General features: G+C 37.5%; 1 protein-coding gene across 1 annotated transcript in view; it reads left to right on the top strand.

Moving 5' to 3' along the window:
- The window catches only part of TMEM135 (transmembrane protein 135), a 156,627-nt gene that overhangs the window by 54,773 nt on the left and 79,963 nt on the right, over nt 1-21,891 (top strand). The window contains exon 5 of the mRNA XM_066570322.1: nt 13,527-13,592. Coding sequence (XP_066426419.1) covers nt 13,527-13,592 — 66 coding nt within the window. The remainder of the gene's footprint in view (nt 1-13,526; nt 13,593-21,891) is intronic.

A 21,891-nucleotide genomic window follows, 5' to 3' on the forward strand; every position in this document is an offset into this window, starting at 1 on the left:
TGGGAGTCTTGGAGTAGTAAAGTCAAAAGTGGAAATTGCTAAGTTAATTAAGTTTGTCTTAATGAAAGGATCAAATTTGTAGCTCAGTATGCCAAGTTCTTGGAAGATAGTCTTTTTCTTCTCAGAGATTGTCAGCTATCAGCTGTGACACACTGGTACACATTCAAACTCCCACATTTTATATGTACATTTATGTATATGTATATTCACACCTGGTGAAAGAGAAGAGAAAGCCTTTGTCCTTTTGTATGTTTTCCAGAATTAGCAGTAAGTAAAAATGTTAAAAGGAAATGTTTGATTTGTGTAGGCATGGGTTTAATTAATACAAGTCTATGTTCTGTAAGTGTTGTGTTAGTAAAATTTATGAAAGAGCACTAAAATGCATTAGGGTAATTTATGGCCCAAATAAATGTCAGTTGCTAAGGTAGACTAGTATAGAAACAGTGTAACTAGGATAAAAAAAAAGTGAAGAACTAGAGTAAGTTGCAAACATTGTAAGAACAGCGATACAATTCTTTCTTTATGTTCACCCAAGTAAGTATAAGTTCATTTATGATATATTTATTAACAGTCTCAAGCTAATAAAACAACACTTACAGAGCAATTTTGGGCACTTTCCAGCTCTCTGTATTGTGCAGCAACAAGTTAGGCCAGTGCTTTTTTTTTTATATTAAGGAAAAAAGAGGGAATCTGTACTCCTGGCTCCTTTATAAGGTTGTTAAATGTGCCATTTGGCATTTCAGAGCACTGCTTTGCATTGTGCTCAATTAGTGCAGACGAGGCAATCACAGCACCAGTTTCAGAAATGTGCCTAATTACTATAAACCACTGAGGGATCCATTCATTCTGCCTTTCTGGCTCTGTGGGTGCCAGCCACGGAGACTCCAGCAATTTCTGAAGCCTAATCCCAAGTCACTTCTCCATGTTTCTGTGGCACTTGCATTTTGGAAGCTGTAATGGGGTCTGGCTGTTTATGACCATGTGTTGCTCTGCAACTGTATCTGTAGTATATTCTGGAAATGAGACCTTGGTTTATAGGAAAGGATTGAGAATGGCCCTTTAGCCCTTTCTACATACACATGCACACATACTTCCCTCCTAAAAAATGATGTGCCTTTTTATATTTTATTTTAAATTATTCTGACTCCTTCCACAGAGAGTCTTTATTAGTTATGAAGGCTATGGATCAATTTTTGGAATATGATTTCCTTGTAGCCTGTGCTAGTCATTGTGATTTACTGGCTAGTTTGATGACAGCCCTCTTCCAGCTTGATGACAAACCTTTCACATTAGCCTTTTTTGGACACTTCTCTTTGGTAATTTATTTTTGAGCAGCTACTGTGCATTTACATCCAGACTTAAGAAAGATGAGCGTTGGCTAATTGCTTTGGTAAGACATGTATTTGAAAAAACAAATCCACCCTCACTGCTCTAGTTGAAGCTGTTTTATTTGTAGGCTTTTGTAAAGTGGTAATTGATCCTTCTCTCTACTGAGCAAAGGAGTTGACTGCTATTGGAAAGTGTTTCTGTATAGATACTTGTGTGAGCATAAAGCATGGAACAGAGATGTCTTGGAGGAACATCTTACTGTTGACAGTTCATGCTGACAGTTTTTCTGGTGTTTTGATTATGCAAGTTCTTTAAGGGCCAATGAAGCCCATCCATTTTAGCACCATTTCTTTTTTTCTCTGTATATTCTGTCAGTGAAGAGGTGAGACCTTAAACATCTGATAGATGAGAGGGAAAAACTTGTAGTGAAGACCTGACCTGACATATGGTACTTAAACCTATCATGGTGCTAGCTACTCTGCAAAACAGAGGCATCCTTTTTTCAGCCATATTTTGAAAACTTTCTGAAGAGTGAGTCCAACTGAAATATTCTGATTTATGTTCTTGTTTGACATTTTTGCACTTATCAGGATTAATTTGCTCATTTGATGGGGCGCACTGTGTGTTTTAGGCTCATTTGATTGTCTGCTGTGGTTTCTAAATTGTTTTCAGTGTTGCTATATTCCTTAGACAATTCCTTGTTCTGTAATGGTCTACTTGTTGTAATTTATGTACTTTTTCCTTAGGAAGTATGAGCTATTATTTGGCTGTGCTAATGTACAGAGTGGTTAAATAAACCTGTCTGTGCAATCCAGTGCAGTTTGTGGAACAGACCCACTACATGTATTTGGTACCATTAAACCTTGCCAGGAATAACGGTACATTTGTACATTTTGTTCCCTGTCAAAGATCTTCTTTCTTGTTGTTTTGAACTTGGTTAAAGTGCTGTAAATCTTAAACTCTCTATAATTTTGTTGAGTTCATTGCATGTTTTAAATAAAGAGAATAGGTAAATGTAGTGTGAATAAACTGGTCTGGTGAAGAGATTCTGTTCATCTGTCCCTGAGGCTGGAAGCAAGACTTTGAGCTATATTTGAATTGAACTTTAAGCCATCTCCTCATTACCTTCCCAACATCATGATACAGCCTTACATCACTTGGACTAGCTTAGGGCCCTGCTGCAATTTCTGATTTAGTAAATCTAGCAGTAGATGTACTAATAGTGCCTCCTGTGATCTGAATCAGTGGCCTTTGACTGTGCAGTCACTGTCTTTTCCTTGGGAACATTGCTCATTCCCATTAAGAGATTATAGATGTCTTGCACATTAGCAGCTGCTCAGTTTCATAACTCTAACTAAAAATTCCATAAGATACTGGTTCCTCCAGGGGCTTTTCTCTTACTCTCCTTACCTGCAGTCTGTAAATACTTCACAATCTCTTAAAATTTATTCTCATGAGTGAACTCTGAGTGATAAATATAGTAACCATGTTTTGCATGAGAAGTAGAATCATAGAATTATTTATTTGGATTGTGTTCAAAAAGTATTCAGTAACTTGGTGTGATTCAGTGTTAGAAAGCTGAGGTGTTTGTCCTTGACTACCTCCAAATTTCTTTGGTTACATTTTTTACCACATTGAAATTGTAATTGTTCTGTATGTTCTCAAGGCAGTGTATGGAAATAACTAAGTGAATATTCTTTATGACTTTTGGGAGGTAAATGAAAAGTATTACTCCTCTTTTGGATGAGGAATTGGTAGTACCATCAGGAGCAGATTTTTAGGATCTCTTAATTGAGGGTCTCCCACCCTTGGGAAAGAAGACCACGCTACTTGCTTACAGAAGAATCCTCTGTGTTTCAATTGTCCTGCCTGATGTCAGATAAGAAAAACAAAAGCTAGAATCTGGCCCTCCTTTCTGCACTCTACTTGTTTTACCGGTAATCTTTTGTGTTTCCTTGAGTTTTGCCTCCCAGGTTTTAGAGAAAGAGGAGAGGGGTTTTACAGACCTGGCACTGATTGCCATGTAGCTTCATTTCCTTCTTTTAGCACTGTCTTATAGCAACCATCTGAATTTTGATGAAAGTCATATATCCCCTGAGACAACCCACACATTAAAATAGAAATCAAGTCCCATATTTCTTGAGTTAGATTAGGCTACACTTTTTCTCTATACAAAACCATTATTGTTAGGTTGACAAAATTAGTTGGCAGCAATTACCAAATTATTATACACCAGGCAAGAATATTCCATAGTATTGAAGTCAATTCACTACAGTAATTTTGGTGCCTGCAGTGTTCTTGAGTAGTTCTGACTGAAAGCCTCTCTGGATCTAATGTGTGTCAGGATGTGGAGGTTGTAGCCAACTTCATTTCAGGTGGCTTGGGTCCGAGTCTGGCTCATGCCTTGATTTTTAAGGGCATTTTACTAGTTCAGCTTGCTAGAGGTGCTTTCTTCTGCATTGACATTTACTGCTTGTTCTCTGGTCATGCGGCTGGGCTGGATGCAGTAATTCATCCACTGCAGGGTCAGGGCAGCTACCTTCCCTTTGTGGAAAACAGTCAAGAGCTAGAAGGAGGAGTATCGATCTGGGATGACAGAGAAACAGAAGGGAAGTGTTTTAGACTTATGGGTAAATCCTAAAGATTTGTATGTTTAGAATTCTTTAGCTACAAAATTAGAGATAGTGAGTTCTCATGCCTTTTGTTTGAGCAGATTTGACAGATTTTACTACTTTTTGCTGTTGTACATGTGCGTAATGCAGCAGGGCTTGTGGAGTACAGCTGCACCATGGCTTCTGTCAACAGCCTCAATGTTGAAAGTAGACATGGCTCTTCTGATGGTGTATGTGAAGGAGAAGTGTGGCTTCCTCCTGAGATTAGTCTTGTGATAAAAGTTTCCTGCTTTTCTTAAAAAGAGAAAACAGCATGCATGCATGCTTTGCTATGGGCTTTGCACTGCTTGGCAGAGAGGATGCTGGATTCTTAGATGCTGGAGGGACTGTTTTCCTGTCAATTTTGAGGAAAAATGCTTGGGAATAAGAATTCTTGCTCATTTAGTTTGTCTGAAATGGCTTCACTTGCAAACTCTTGAGTGTTGTGCAGCCCATAAGTGAGGGTTTCTATTAGTTACTCATGGCCAAAATAAGAACAACTTTCTTGGGAACGGGAAGCATTTGACCAGTGTTTTCGCCAGTTTGCAAAATACTGTTCTAAGCAATTAGCTCTCCTAAAATTTTTAGCTCTCTTAAAAAGAAAAAAAGTTGAATTAAAAATGATTCAGAGCACCACGTTACTAATGGTAGTTAATTGATAGCACTAATTAACTAATGGTAGTTAATTACCATTCCCTAGATAGTATACGGCTTTTTGAATTTTCTTGCTGGTTATTTTATATTAAGTGGTTTCAATCACAATCAGTATCTGATTTAGTTAAGTGTTTTATAGATAAGAGCATATGATAAATCACAGTTTTTTATTAGGTCATCACCAGAACAGACATATTCTTCCTCAAAAGCAATTTAGCTTTTCTCTACTATCAGCAAAACTTTTTTATAAGCTGCCTCAAAGATGAAGTAGTGTTAACCTGTGTGCTCTGTTTCTAATTAGTTCTGAAAGATTGTGTGACATATATGTGTTTAAACAACGAAGTGTTTAAACTTCGGCTGGGAAGTGAGTTAAGTGTCCCATGCAAAGTTGATGTAATCTATTGTACTGTTTACACCATGGTCGTGATAAATCACTAATTTTAAAATGTTTTTTGGATTGTATTCATATTAGTTTAGCACACAACACTGTGAGTAAATCACAATACATGGAAACAAACCAAATGAGACAAAGAAATTTCTGTTCCATTTGCAAATACAGAGAACTACTACTTAAAATTGCTACCAGTGGGAAATGTAAAAGGTGAGGTAATCCCCTAAAGAAAAAGGGCACTGGTTGTGAAACACATTAAATGTAAATCTTGTAAAACTTGTAGGGAATGTACTGAAGTACTGAATTGAACCCACTCAGAGTTCATGCTAACAAGAAATTCTGGTCAATGAAGGCAGATAAAGGAATTGTAAATGACTGTTTAAATTAGTCTGGAATTCCAGAACATGTGCTTGGATAATATGAAATAAAGCTGTCTAAATATGCAGCTCTCATTAATTTCCTGGTCATAGTGAATGTCTGTTACAAGATCCAAGGCTGGAATAGCTTGCTGGTGTTTAAATATCTGCCATTTTTCAGGGGTTAGAATGAAGACGAGAAATCAAGGAACTTTTGATTTTGCTCTCTGTTGTCCCAATAACACACTAAGGAACTACAGGTGGACCATGAAAGCTCACCTCACCTTTAACTTGTGTGGGAGAAGAATTTGGATTCACTTACTTAAAATAGCTTGGGAATGAATTCTACAGGAACATCCTGGTGGCTGTTGCAATGTCACACACCCTGTCTTCTCTTCTGTTATGTTTCTTTCACCAGTGCTTTTAAGATGAGGAGGGTGTGGTGCTACTAACTTGCAGCAAAGAATCAAAATGGATGGACAGGCAAAGATGTAGAAATAAGTGTAGGATGATCAACAAGGCCAAATGTAAGATGCTGTACTTGGGTTGGGGCAAGTCCAAGCACAAATACAGGTTGAGCAGAGAATGGATTGAGAGCAGCCCTGGAGAGAAGAGCTTGGGGCTGTTGGTGGATGAGAAGCTCAACATGACCTGGGAATGTGCACTCACAGCCCAGATAGCTGGCATCATCCTGGGCTGCATCCAAAGCAATGGGGGCAGCAGGGTGAGGGAGGGAATTCTGCCCTCTGCTCGGCTCTCATGAGACACTGCCTGGAGTGCTGTGTCCAGCTGTGGGGTCCCCAACATAAAAAGGACTGGGACCTGTCTACAAAGATGATGAGAGGGCTGGAGCACCTCTCTTATGAAGGCTGACTTGGAGAGTTGTGGTTGTTGAGCCTGGAGAAGATTCCAGGGAGACCTCACTGCACCCTTTCAGTACTTGAAGTGGACTTAAGAAAAAGATGGGGACAAACAATTTAGAAGTGTCTGTGGTGATGGGATGGAGTTCAATGGTTTTAAACTGAAAGAGGGCAGGTTTAGATGATATGCAAGAAAGCAATTCTTTTCTGTGAGGGTGATGAGGCATTGGAACAGTTTGTCCCAAGATGTGGCTTCCATTCCATGGAAGTGTTTAAGACCAGATTGAATGGGGCTTTGAGCAACCTGGTCCAGTGGAGGGGGTCCCTGCCCATGGCAGGAGAGTTGGACTAGATGGTCTTTAGAGGTCCTGTCCAACCCAAACCATTCAATAATTCTGTACAGTGTTGGAGTTCATTGCAGCTCTGGATTCAGGGCAGTGTCGCTGTTTTATCCTGAAAACTTGGTGACTACATCAAGCCTTGTCAGACCTGCTGTTTCTGCATGTTGTTCCTTCAGCAGCCTTTGGCCAGGCAGCAGCAAAGTTCTCCATGGATCAGTTTCAAATGGGATAGAAGGAGATGGTGCATGATGAGTGCTCCTTCTCAATATTTTGGAGCTGAAAATCTGAAGATTGTGCTGCCCCTAAATCCAGGGGTGATCAGTGACTGTACAAGCAAATGTGCTTGTATATTGCTGGTCTGGCCAGACTGGTGTATCAGCCACTGTCTTTTCTGCTCTGGCAGCATTACTAATCAAAACCAGCTTTGACAGTTGTCATGTGCTTTCTGCAGCCTGGCTTGCAGCTGTTTGCTGTCCTTCTGCTGTGTGATTGGAAAAAAGGAAGGTTTTAGTTGGCTTCACTGGATCATTTCTCAGATGCAGAAACCTCTGTTCTATGATGATGGTGGGGCAGGCTGCTTGGACCTTCTTTCTCTGGCATTTCTGTCAAGGCAGGGGAGATTAAATGGCCTATTTCTCCAGTTTCCCATGCTGGCTGCTGGCCTGGTTTGTGGGTAATTCAGTTCATGAGCATTATACTGCTGGATTTTTTTTTCTGGCTTCCTGATACTTCATTAATTGCAATGTTGAGCCCTTTCAATCCTTTGTGCAGAGAAAACTAGAAAAAGGTGAAAGTCAGTTACAGGCTGGGACCAGGAATCCCAATGTAAATACCAAGCATTTTTTGTGAGGGGGCTGGGAGGAAGGAAAGGGAGAGAAACAGGTAGAAGAGAAGTCAGGAGAAAAAAAGCAATTATCATGATCTTGGCAAATGTTACAAATACCACAACTGCAAACTACTAGCTTCAGATTAAGATAAATACATACAATTTGTTCATTTGTTGAGCATGTGTTCTGCAGTTTTAAATGATGAAGCTCTTTAAGGACAGGCTGAGGTTCCTGAGCAGACTGCAGCAGGGAGGAAGATCAGGATACTTTAGTTAGTTAGGTAGAGGGTAGAGATAAATTGGTTCATAAGGTAGTTTATTAACCCTGAAAGTGCACATTCAGGTCAATGAGCAAACAGAATTTGTAAATGGAATAGAAGTTACACTGAACTGTGTTCAAATTTGAACCTATGTTTACATGATAAATCTGCAAATGCTCTCAGGAACAAGCAAGACAAAAAAAGAGTTACTCTGCTGTTAGTCTTGTTAGTTTTAATTCTGATTTATTTATGCTGTATTAGTGATGTGTTTTGCCTGTCTCCAAACCTCTAGTTAGGGAAGCAACACATGTTTATTATTTAAGAAAGAAGAACATTTCCAATAGTACTTATAAGATACATGGCCAGATGTGTGCTTTGTTTGCACAAATGTTGGGTAAGTAACCAGAGGAGAGGGATGTCAGGTATTATGGGATGCAAAGATGGGTGTTTGGTGCAACAAATTCTGAAAGCTGAATTTGGGAAACAAATTAGAGATGTTTTGGAAAATGGGTACAAGGCTTTCATAAACTCTGTAAAATATGCTTTATCATGAGGTTTAAATTGTTTAGTCTATAGAGAGTTCACAGTTAAGTTACTTTTATTGAAAGTAAGGGTAGAATACTATTTGATCTATTAACGGGTGACTGGAAAGAGCTTGTGTCTCACTGATGCCAAATATAGGCTGATCTATGAATTGTACAAATAAGGTTCCAATAGTTCAGTAACGAAGGCAGAGACATTAGGAGTCATTCAACAAAGTAAAAGATGGAGGTATATGGAATTCACATCTGTACCATGGAATTAATTGAACTTTTAATGGTTTTTCAGAGAGTGGGAATTTGCATATCTGTCTTTTTAAAAGCTTCAGTTCAGCTTCAGTATTGTATTTTAACATATTTATAAAATATTTTAAATCTCTAAAGTATTTAGAATGGCAATGCATTTTATTTTGGTACTGTGGTAATTTCATTAAAAGTTGTAACAATAATTAAACTCCTCAGTTAAATCTGTCATCTTGAGTAAGGTTTAAATGCAGACAGTTGCTTTACATTTGACTTTTTGTGGACAGAATTCAGGAAAAAAAATTCAAAAACTTCTTCTGTGTTTTCCTAGTCATTATTGCTTCTAAATCTCACCAGATCTTTTTTATCTAGCACTCCTTGTTTTCAAAAGTTGTGTGATGGTTAGCTAATAAGGGCAATAACAATAGTTCATATATAATCAAGTTGAAAGATTGTTATTAATGATTTTGGATAGACTGTCAAAATCCTTTTTTCATGTAATTTGCTTTTCACAAAGAAGCACAAATTTTACAGGCTAGAGCTGTCAGCTAGCTATTGTATCCAAGATCAGCAAACCTAATAAGAGAGAAAAAATGTCTTTTGTGGTATTCCATCCATTTTTATTCTTATAAACAATTTGCATAATTTTAATTTTAGTTCAAATAGGGTTTTTTTTTCTGTTTTGTTTTGGGTTTTTAATGCACATATAGAAGAAATGCCAAAATTTGTCATGTGATTAAAAAGCATGCATTTCTAAATTCATTAACTTGTGTGATCAATCTCTTCACTACTTGCATTTCCAGTTTTAACTTCAGTAAAACAGTAACTATTCTGATGAGGTATTATGTGAGACCATTTTATTTTTGAGCATACCTAGAAAATTCAAGACATCTGGAATCTAATGCAGTATTTCTGTTTTTCCTACCATTTCCATCAATAATGCACAATTATCTTCCGCTTTAGTTCTGGTTCATACCAGTGATTTCTCTTTTTTTTAACCCACTTGTAAAGAATTTGATCAGAAGCAACTGCTTTGTTGGAGTGGGAACAGTTGGTCATCTTTGTCTGGAGATGACCTTGGAGCTTGCGTGGCGTTGCAGAGTGTAGCATACCTCAGGCTGCCATTTCACCTCAGTATATTGTAACGCACTACGTGTTCTTGGTAATGAGCAACAATTTTAGGATTCAGTAACAATCATCTTGGCAACACATTTATTTCACACTGAGATCACTAAAACCATGTGTTGACAGTTTGCTTTCTTAGGAACCTCTGACTCCCATGGCTGAGTAGACGGCTTATTCACAGTGAATTGAATGCAAATAAATCTCAAGTTTTTACAGCTTTTTAAAATATCCGACTATATTGTAATAGTCAGTGAAAACCAGTTAAAAATTAGCTAAATTCCTAGTCAGCAGTTTCTTTGAGAATAGTATAATTTCTTGAATGGGCAGTTATGCCTAGTTTGATTTGTGACAGAGCTATACTTTGCGTACTTTTAGCAGATTTAATACAATGAAATAAACTTGCCATTTCAATATACTTTTATCTTTTAACACATTACTTAAAAGTAAATCCTTTGAACTCAAATGTCTTTAATAGATTTAGTCAGTGTTAAAACAAGTTGTATGCAAATACTTTCCAGCATGAATATTGACTGTTATTATACTGGTAACTTTGGTAGATTTGAAATTACATACCAAGGATATGTCAGGCAAGATGTGTTCAATAAACTGGATTTTTAGTCAAAGTAGATTTGGTGACCTGTAGGGATTCTTTTACTCTCAGCAAGATATTATTATAAATAGAATTTTAGAAAATACATGAGGTGTGCAAGAATATTGTTGTTTTTATATTGCTGTTGTGGTTCTTCATGCAGCTTTTTTTTCTCTATCCTTTATGGAGCATTAAGTATGATGAAGTTTGTCTCTAACATTAAAAAAAAAATACAGTCCATGTATATTTTGACTTTCTCCACCCTTGTGCTTATTCTTTCATATCCAACATGTGCAGCTGAAATGCCAGCAGGATGTTCTGTGTTTTTGGATTTCCTTGTGTCTTGGCTTGTCACAGTTAGAAACTGCAGGATAGCCTTCCACTTGGCTGGCACAAAGCATTTCCACCACTTAGAGAGAATTTGAGGAATTGGGCTGTGTTTCTTTGGAGAGCAGAAGGAATTTGCAGGTCATCTGTAAATTGCATTTTTTTTGTGGGCTTGTCACTTAAAATGTTGTTTTGAAATGCTGAAACATGTTGATCAGAGAGGTCGTGAGACCTCCAATCTTTGAGATGCTGAAAATGGGCCTAGACAAGCTGGTTCAAGGGAACTTGAGCAGGATCAGAGAGAATCATGGAGTTGTTAAGGTTGCAAAAAGCCTTTAAGGTCATAGAGTCCATCCATTAACCCAGCACTGCCAAGTCCACCACTAAACCACATTCCCAAATGCTTTTAAATACCTCCAGGGATGGTGACTCAAACACTTCTCATGGCAGCCTGTGTTCAAGTGCTTTACAACCCTTTCCAGGAAGAAACTTTTCCTAATATCCAATCTAAACCTCTTCCCCAGTGTAACTTGAGGCCATTTCTTCTTGTCCTGTCACTTGTTACCTGGGAGAAGAGACTGACCCTCACCTGGTCACAAACTTCTTTCAGGCAGTTGCAGAGAGGGATAAGGTCCCCTCTGAGCTTCTTTTCCCCAGACTGAACACCCCCAGCTCCTTCAGCTGCTTCTCATAAGACTTGTGTTCCAGACCCTTTCCCAGGGCTGCTACACTTCCTTAGACATGGTCCAGTATGATTCTGTTTGTTTCTGCATTTGCAGGGTGGAAGGGAAAAAGATAGAAACTGAAGACAGTGTGGAAGCTTTAAAAAACCAGAAGTGTTACAGATAAATTTACATTTTAAGACTGGCAAAATTTTGCTAGCTGATTACTTTTATCATTAGTCTTTGTGATGTTATAGCACTGTGAAGGTGTTAAAATACTCTGAATGGTTGCGTCATGCTCTTCTACCTTGTAAAACATTGCCTTACTGAATCTCCACATGTTCACAGGTAGTTTCCTTTGTCAAAAGAATGCAGACCTGAACTATTTACTGCCAGTGTCCACCTTCTTCACCTGAAAGCTTACACCAACAGTAGGCTTGGGCTGATTACTGTTCTGAAAGATGAACTTCTTTAAGCCTCCTCTTGGATTTTGCACACTGAAACGCCCAATAGCGCTTTCTGCAGCCTTGTCATTGCCAGTCAAAGGCTACAGGTGGCCTCATCCCCACCACGCAGTTTGTGTGGGAAGCTGTGTATGTAGGGCTTATCTTCTTAGTGAAGGGTGGCCTACTGGGAGGCATCTGTGATGTTGCATTTGCTATTGCTGTGATTTTTCCTTGTTTCTGAATGGTTTTGAGATCTGGCATTAACGAGGTGAGTACAAGTGTACTAAGAGAGATCTCTTGCTAGTAGATGTGAACAGAAAGTCACACACACCAGTGGTTTTCAAAAGAAGCAAAAGCAGTTTAGCTGTATTGACAGAATGCTCAATTTGGTTGAAACATCCCTTAAAATATTGGTGAAAGAAGCCAATTTTGTGAAATACAAAAGGCTGTGTGAGGTTCACTTCATCTCTCAGAGAAGAAAGGTTTGAGAAGCAGAATCACAGTGGAGCACCGCCCTGCATCCTTGTGGGTGTAAATGAAGTAATAGATTTTGCAGCCCAGTGTTCTGGAGTGTACACATTCATTTACAGGTGTGTGTGGATTACATAAGGTAATTAAAATATCTTTTATTAAGTTATTTTCTGCAGAAAATTATGTAGGAAGGAGTAAACCTCACTTAATCTGTCTCTTGGAAGACTGATGAATTTTATTAAGTTATTTTCTGCAGAAAATTATGTAGGAAGGAGTAAACCTCACTTAATCTGTCTCTTGGAAGACTGATGAATTAATCTCAAGAGATGTCTTTGATACCATATTTATTGAGATACAGCTGTCTTAAGGTAGTGTTGGTGGGAACCCAGCAAGTCGTGTGAGCATGGAAACACTGAGATGCTTTTTTTCCAAATCACTGTTTGGAAAGATAATCAGCTACTACAAACTGCTTTTATTTATAAACTTTCTAAATGTGGTTGTTGTTGTTTTTTTTTTTTTTTTCCCTAACAGCCTGCTAACTACTCCTTAAAACAGATCCTTAAATGTCAGGGTATTTTTTTAATTAGAACCAGATATTAAAACGATGGTTTTTTGCAGTTGAAATTGAAACCACCTTCACTGTTTGCTATGGAAACAAGTTTTTAAAACAAATCTGTTCATGTGTATGCTGTTATGCCAATCCATTAATTTATGTAACTTGCAGATTTTTTTCATGCTTTTTTCCAACTAGCTTGTAGAAAGATAGGTGTTACAGAACCTATTATAGTCTATATTAAGCCAGTAACCTATATCTGTATCAGAGGTATGTTTTAATTGTCTCACTGGATTAAGGAAAGGATGGGGCAACTAACACAGAAAGGTATTCAACCTAATTAAAGATAGGAGATTTCCCCAAATTTGTATTCCCTGCCAGTTGCACATGACAATGTCATGTTTTATAATCTCACCATTACTGAGAGTTAAGAGGGGCTTTTAGGAATAGCACTGCATCATATTATTTTTTCATACTCATTGGTCAGTTTAAATGTATATTATTAAACAGCAATTTTGAAATTAAGTTTCATGAGTCATGAAATACCATCTGGTTGTTTTTTCCACAGTACCCCACTTGTACTTTATAGCTTCTGGAGGACAGTTATCTAGGGCTGAGCATCTCTGACCTGCTCAAAGAGTCTTCTGGAACAGCTGTGATGTTGCCTGAGGGATCATGCACTGTTACTTAGGCTGAGACCAAAACCCTCAATATGTCTCGCCTTCCCTAAACTGTGCAGGTTGTTCTAAAGGAATTACTGGAGCAATTCAATTGTAAAATAGGTGCTAGCAGAAAATATAAAAAATAGGTAGCAGAAAATATAAAAAATGTTATGACAAGTTGAAACAAACTGTCATAAGCTGTTTTTTAATGACTAATTTGTCTGTGTGTTTGTTGATGCAGGCCACAGAAACATTGTTCCGAATGGCAGTAGCAAGAGGAGCTATCACACCATTAAGACATGGAGAAGTAAGGCTAAATATATCTATTTTTTTTGTTTCTTATTTATGTGTGATGTAATGCTTTATTAATATAGTGATTTATAAATTCCTGGAAGTTTTACTGTCTTCAGGTAAGTGAAGAGAGCTGGACTACATATAATTTGCATACCTACGTTCCAGTATTGTTTTAATGGAGGGCAGGAACGTAAATACTGCCCAGTCGGAAATGAAGTATTTTTCAAAGAATGCTCTATGCTTCTCTTTGCTTCAGTCATTACTTAGCCATATGATAGAAGTGGCTCAAGAGAGCCTTTCAGCTGCTTTGCCAAGTGCTGAGTTCCAGTTTTTCACTGAATTTTCTCTAGTAAAGATGGTCGAAACTAGAGAAATTCACAGGAGGTCAATATTTGTTACTGGATAGCTGTGGAGGGGTTACTTCATCCTTTATTCCTTTTGAGTAATAGTAACTTCATGTAATATACAAAGTATTAACACATCAATTATTCCAGAGAGAATAAATATATTTGAATTTTATGTTGGTCATACACACTTCTGTTTGTGGTGAACATTTTTTTTCCTTCTTTGTACAGTTTTATATCTGGTAAACATGCTTTTGAATGTTGATGACTAAATATCTCCAATATGAGTTGGTGCCATTTATACTTAGGTTGAATTTAATTAAAAAAATAAAATACTACAGTCAGTCATGACACTGGAAGTGAAGGATGATCTGGGCATTGCCACAGCTGGATGCTAGTGTGTGGAGTTTTTCAGTGTTAGAAACTTCAGTGTTTTTTCATGGTAATATTGTTTTGACCAAATTCCTAATAAGTTTGCAAAAAGTTCTTATCAGAGACACGGTGTTCATTCTGGAATCTTGACCTACACTGACCCTGGAGTCCCAGCTGTGCTGTAAAATGTTCCTTATGCTGATGAGGTTGCCTTAATCTCTTTTTTGTGACAAAACAATGTATCTCTGCATCAGTGTCTGAAGATGTACCTCAGATATCATGTCCTGCCGTTGTCTGTAGTTTTAGCTTTTCTGAATATATGGGTCCTCTCTGAATTTTGTGTACTGTTATTTTCTACAGAAGAACATAATGCCATTTCCAGAAGTGTTACCTAATATTACCTAATATGTGCATCCTTTCAAAATTCCCTGATTAGGTTTTCTTTTCCAGTGAGTGGTACATAATTTTCTATGTTTTAAAGACCAGGTTGCCCAAAAGGTTTATGTAGTTACCCAGTCAGTGATGTGAATTATGGAAAAAGAAAAGTATTGGTTTTCATAAAGAGTAACTAATTACACTGTTAGCAATCCAAAATACTGGAACAACTACAGATGTAATGATGTCTGTTGTGAATAATATTAGTAATTTCTGAATCTGATGCATCTTCTGTAGAGCCAGTTTAGCTCACTGATAAGGTAGAAAAAATTTAAATTTTTTCTTCAGATATTCCTTCTGATTTTTTATCTGTTAAATCACCTCAAAATCTATAGAGAAGCAGAGGAGAAGCAGTAACATAAGTGGTGAGAAGATGTTACCATGGTTAGCAAGAAAGGAAGTGTGAGAAAGTCAGCTTCATTGTCACCATCTTTGGTGTATGGTGTCCTGTGATACTTTTTCTGAGGTATTCCTGGGGCCTCAGTGGAAATGCAGTTAAGACTAAGCTAGATAATTTATAGATAAAACATGTAATAATGGTCCAGAATTGGCTTTTTGTGTAAGAAGGCAGTGGGAGAAACAAGAAAATACCTTTTTTCTCTCTTGTATTTTTATTGGACTTTATGCAGCAGAAAATGTTTTCTCTCAAGGGAAGTATTTTCATTGGATTCCATTGTGTAATTATAATTTACTTAGTCTGAAAATGAGAAATTACATTATTCAAATGAAGCTAATTTTTCCAGAAGAAACATATAATTATCAAGTCATACTAAAAATTTTTTTGCTCTTCCAAGAAGTTGCTGGATGTTTGCACACATAAGTAGAAAGGGAGCTAGAAAAAAAGTTGAATATGAACTAAAGTTGACTGTATTCTGTTTGAGAAGTGTGAATTTGGCAGTGAAAATCAAAACAGAGAAACTTTTTAAATGGAAATTTCAAAAAACGGAGGCAGCAATCCAAATGTGCAAAAGTGCTGTTCAACTTTCACATCAGCGCTTAAATATGTAACACCATTTAAAATTTGAGAGAGGGTGAAACTGTTCACTGCTAGAAGGCAAAAGTCATACCTGTTTGTTTTAAATTAATAAGAAAATGGCATTATTCTTTCTGATATTCTTCTGTACCACTGAACAGATTATTGTGCAAACATTTCTTCTACAGGCAACACAAGATGGGTGAAAAACTGTGCATTATGATCCAGTTATCATCACCGGGTGGATTTATAAGTTATAATATTGAATGTCCACTGGCAGTCCCTTTTATTTCTCCTTTCAATAGTTCCTCATTCATTTGACCTTATCAGGTCTCTATGGCCATAGAATTTTTATGTTTTTCATTTATTTTCCTTGAAGAAATTGAAAAATGATGATGTATAGGTTTGGTCTTTCTACTTTTGCGTGTGGTTTATAAAATTGCTGTTAAGAGTTTGTATAATTATGCTGCCAAAACTAATTACCAAAATTGGGTGCATAGTGCCAAAAATTATTTAACTGTGGAATATTAATCATAGAGGTTCCTGAAGAATCTTCTCAGCAGTTATTTTCCTCCTGGTTGGGTTTAAGTGTAGTAGCATCTGTGGGAGGGAATCAAACCCAGAAGTAATTAATTCTCAGGATTCAATATGTTGTTGTGTATGTTAATTAGTTATCCCTGTCAGTTATTTTGTTGTGGGGGTGGTGCATGAGGCAGAGCCCTATTCATTTGTGTTACAACTTCTAGCTGATGCCTAAATGATCCAAAAATTGATCACCCCAAATCCCATGGCTGTGCTTCTCTCCGGGAATCTTAATATGCATTTCATTAATGACGCAAGGCTGAGAGCTGTGCATTTGTGGAGCCCTGACCTGGCACCACCTAGAGAGCTTCTCCAGATGTTTCTTCTGCTTCTGGTCTTCATGCAAGAGGCTCAGATCTGCTGCTATCAGTTCCTCTCAGTGTCCAGTCTCTGCCAGACAGGCCTGCTGTCTCTGTGGTGCTGGCTGATAGGGCAGCAGTGATGGGGTTGAGGAAACAAGAGCAGCAACAGCTTGCCTGCTAAAATGAGTGACAAGAGGAATACAAGAAGGCTCCTGCTTCAGAGGTGACTTTTTGTGCTTTCCAGTTCTGCATTCCTGAAGCCTCTACTGCTGTGTGCTGCGTCCCCAAGGGAAAGCTGTAAGGAGGAGTATGGGTTGGCAGCAATGGGCTGTGAGGAGTTGCTGAGTGCATGGCAGCAAGATGGAATGCATTTGGCACAAGCTGAGATCAGTTTGGTGGCTATACACAGAGAGAACTTCCAGAATTTTACTGGAAATGACCAATTTTATTCATGTTGTGCCAATGATACACCAGAACCAGTGTGTCATGTAGGATGTGGATATCCTGTGGAAATACTGAACAGGAAGGAGAGATCTAATTCGGACAGTGAGCTCACAGGTCATTGATGGTCTCAGGCCCTGTAGATGAGGGAAATGGATCTACACAGAGAAGGAGCAGGGGGATAAACTGAGAAGGTGGAAGGCTTAAATGGAAAAAATGCATGAAATACATAGGCTGACATAGCCAACAGGTCTAATGGTAGAGTTATGATTCCCAGAGAGCCACAACTGATACCAGCCATGCATGACCTTTGTGGCTGTTAGCATAAAAATGTAAGCTTTTCTAGCCTAAAATGGCTTACTGCCTTGCAGCGTAATACATGCAACTGTTTGCATTGCTATGGCAGTACAGACCCATGCTTGAAAGCGGACTTTGTTGGAAGAAGACAAGTTTTTGCTTTTGTTTAAAGCAATTTTAGGAGATTTCACCATTCTGTGTGTTTTCTGTAAATTCAATAATGTGAATTGCAAAGTTTTATGAATTTAGCCCAGATATGTGTAAATCATAATTTCTGTAGATTTGTCTTCATAGTTAATACCAGGGATGTGTTTGTGTTACAACACTTAGCTAAACGTTGAACAAGGGGATCAGTAAGGATCTTTAAAATGTGATTTCTTTAATATTTGTACAAGTGAATCCATAACAGTCGGAACAGCAATATGAAGCACTCCTTCGTGCAGCACTGCTTTTCGTTCCACAGGCATACAGAAAGAACCTTGGACAGGAGGGTACATAGTTGAAGTGACATTACTGCCAGCTCAGGTTTTCCTTGCCCTCTTTCTTCCCAGTCCACTGTGCCATAGCAGAGTGCAGTGTAGTCTCCTGGAAACTTGCCTGTGGAATTATAGTCATATAGATTTGAACCTTTTGTATTATTAACAGAAACTATGATTGCTTTTTTCATGAGGAGGAACTTCTTAATTTTGCCAATGGAGTGATTCAAAAGAAATATTATGACACCTGTCATCATATTTAGTTGTGTAATGTGAAGATGACATGGAACTAAGTATTCATTAAATGATAATCTCCTCCACATAAAGGATTGTTAGTCTCTTGAATCTTGTCCTCTGGGTTTTTCCTGTCCTGGTTAAGGGTTGTTGGCACACAGAAAACATGTGTGTTTTTAAAATTTAATGTGTTGCAAAACGGTGTAAAGTTAATTTAACCAAATCGTATTTCTGAATGTTGTGTATGATCCAAAATGCCAGTAGGTTTCAGTATTAATTTCTCATATAAAATTGCCCCTTATATTTGAAAGGTATTTGCAAAACTAAAAGAAAGGGTTTGGTTGCAGGCAGGTCTGAGTGCCTGTTCATCTAAAATGAGGTCCCTTCTCTCTGTCCTAAGAAAATAATCTTTAATTTTTAGCTTTTTCAAAAGAAATGTGTTCAAAAAATTCAAAATTAAAAAGTTATCCTATAAGAGTGTTCTGAACCATCAATTAACAGCTCAAATTATTTGCATACATAGTTATAGCTTTCTCATTAGTGGAATCTATTTCGGAAGTAGTATGGAGCCTGTCTTTTTTAACTTGATGTAAAGAAGAAGCAATGGATAAAATGTATCCACAAGAATAGAATTGTTTTATAGTCCTTTAGTTTAAGGTTTTGGTTTGGGGCATATGTGTCAGAAGTATTTTAAAATAGTACTGACATCTGGAAAATTCTTCTGGCAGGTCACAATGGGTAACAGTTCAAAGGTAATTTAATTGCCAAAGACTGGCATACCTTGCCAGTCTATCTATGTTATCTGGAAGTAAGTCAAAAGTAAATAATTCTTCTGATTAAATGCAGTGAAAACTAAAGCTTGATTGGAGAGAGAGAGAGAGAGAGTTTGGGAATGCAGTTGAACCCTGGGGAGGGAAACCAGCAGATTGCCTTTGGGGTGTCCCAGTGTACAGTGTTCCAGTGCTGTTTTTGCCATGTGTTCAGTTGTATGAAGGTTTTATTTGTCTGGCTTGCCCTGGGTTATCCGTTTTAAGTGGTCTATGGGTTTTAATTAATTTTTTAGTCATGAAGAGGAAGGAAAATTTGTTTTAAAACCATAGTTGAATATGAAGAACTTTTCTGCTCTTTTAAAATGCCATTTGCCTGGAGATAATCTGTTACTTACTAAAAATAATCTCAAGCCTTGACAGAGTATTGATCTGCTCTAAATAATTTTGAAGTGTTGTGATGGAGTTAGTTAGTTAGGGAAAGTGAAAAATTAATGCACTCTAGGAATCATGGCTGGTGTAAATTTAAGGTAGAAATATCTGTAAATAAGAGAGTGGTTAGATTTCAGTGGTTATATTTCAGAATATGGAGAGGTACCACTGAAGAAAGGTAACACACAAGTTTGGAAATTCAGAGAACTTGAATTTCAGAACAGAAGTGAAATAATATCTAGGTAACTCATGCTTTATAGTTTTCTTTTAAGTGTATGGAAAATATAGTCTGTCATTTTTCATGGAGTGGAACAATAGAATTTAGTATCTAAGCATTCAGGATATCATGCTGGGCATTATTATTATTATTGTAATTTTCTTTAGTTCAAACTCATGGTATGCATTTGTCTTAAAATAATCTTAAATTCCCTTAATGAAGTGAAACACAAGACTGAAAAGTAAATTAAATTATGCCCAGAGGTATTTGCCAGGTGTGTTTCACCAAGAAAGTATTGGCAGAGAGTAAAGTAAGGAGGGAATTACCTCTTTTAAAGACTTCTCTTTTTTTTCCTTCTTTAGTACTTAGCCTGTGTATTTCAGATTTCTTACTCTTTTGCATCTGCAAAGCAGCTAGTGAATGGTAAAAGTAGACAGTAAAAAATTATGGCAACAAAGCTAAATGTAAGGAAATGTATTTAGCTCCCAATCTATTTTTTTTTTAGTCTTCTATGTCATGGCCTTGGAATGAAGCTGTCATTCTGCTTTATACTTAAAACCTGTCCCCAAAATTGCCCCCTGCAACTCTATTGTTCTGCAAGAGAAAAGATCATGTGTAGGGAGATTTTTACTCCTGTACATGAGGAAAGGCAGAGTAGGTGCTACTGGAGCTTGGTGCTTGAATAATGCTTCTTTCTCACTTTGGTGGTGTCCATACTGCTGTATGTTAATTCATTCATAGAGTTGAAGAAATAGACAACTGTAAGAAGATACTTAACCTGATAAAGCTAAGAATTTGTTCACCTTCCTTAGTAGCACTCAATGCTGAGTGTTACTAAAGCGTACATGTAACTAATCCTTAGTTTTTGTGCAAGTTGTTGGAAGAATTAGCCAGTGTCTGAATGTGCACCATTTTCAATAACACTTTGCAGTGTAAATATATGCATGTCAACTAAATTACTGCTGTATGTAGAGTCACAGAATATAGAATGGTTTGGGTTGGAAGGGACCTTGAAGAACATCTAATACCATCTCCCCCCTTCCACTGACCAGGTTGCTCAAAGCCACATGCAGCCTGGCCTTGAACAGTTCCAGGGATGGGGCATCCACAGCTTCTCTGGGCAGCCTGTGCCAGTCCCTCACCATCCTCACAGTAAAGAATTTCTTTCTAACATCTTAGCCAAATGTTCTCTCAGTTTGAAGCCACTCCCCCTTATCCTATCACTACAGTGCCTGGTGAAGAAACCCCTCTTGGCTTCCCTATAGGCCCCCTTCAGGTGCAGGATGGTAGCTCTGAGGTCTCCGTGCAACCTTTGCTTCTCCAGGATGAACAGTCACTTTGAAGGATGAGTGTCTTAATTTTAGTGTAAATGTTACTTACATTCAATGATTTTCAGCTAATTAAATGTAACATTCCTTTTGTAAAACAGTGTTCTTATTCAATTCAAGTTATTTTATGCTTCTTGTCCATGTGTTTATACTTAGTAAAGTATTGTTGAAACCAGAAATAATAGTCATATTTGGTAACTTTTAATTGTCCTGTATGTTAACAGATTGCATAAATCAAAATGCAGTTAGAAATGTCTTTTTTTGGGTTTCTGAAAAAAAGATGAATGTGCCTATAGTCAGTGAGAAAGCTTTTTCCATTTCATCCCCACCTAAACAATAGTGCTATGATTCTGCATGCTACTCTATGTTTAAACACCTAAATTTTCAAACATTTTTCTGTAAGTATAAAACTAGAATAATCCTACTTTTATTGAGCAAATACGTGATTAATATTACATAAAAGTTAAAATTTACATACATTTCTCTTAAGCTGTAGAAAAATCAAATTACAATACCTAGGGTAAGCAATTCCTGCTTATAAAGGCTAAGGGTTTTATTGTTCTTTCTAAAATGTGAAGATATGGGAAAATACTGTTGATAGGGAAGTTGACTGCTAGGATTGGGAACTGATACCAAAACCAGGGTATAGTTTTTCTGGTGTGACATTATTTGGTGGCAGGGGGAAGAGACTCTGGAGCATTTCCATGAGGTGACAGGTTGTGATCCTTACTGGGTGAGCACAGCTGGCTTTTTGGACTCTGTAATACTGGTACTATACTCCAGTGATCTGAAATGATTTCTAATTTAAAAATCTTAGGTGTTCTTCCTTCTTTTAAAAATCTTCTGTGCATTTGCCCTGTGAGACCATCCCTGTTCCTAAATAACAGCATGAGAACAGGAGAACAGTCTAGCCTGAGATATTTAGATACCTTTATGATTGTTGAGGATGTTATTGTTATGGGCAAGATCAAATGCTATTGCTCACTGCTCAGGAGTGGGTACTCAAGAATCAGGAATAGTGGATGTTAATGGAAATTAACATTGCTAAAGTTCTGTAGTAATAGTCTCCACTGTTTCATTGTAATAACCTATTGTAATATTTTTACAATATT

This window comes from Molothrus aeneus, chromosome 2 (assembly GCF_037042795.1).
Source record: "Molothrus aeneus isolate 106 chromosome 2, BPBGC_Maene_1.0, whole genome shotgun sequence".
Classification (NCBI taxonomy): domain Eukaryota; kingdom Metazoa; phylum Chordata; class Aves; order Passeriformes; family Icteridae; genus Molothrus; species Molothrus aeneus.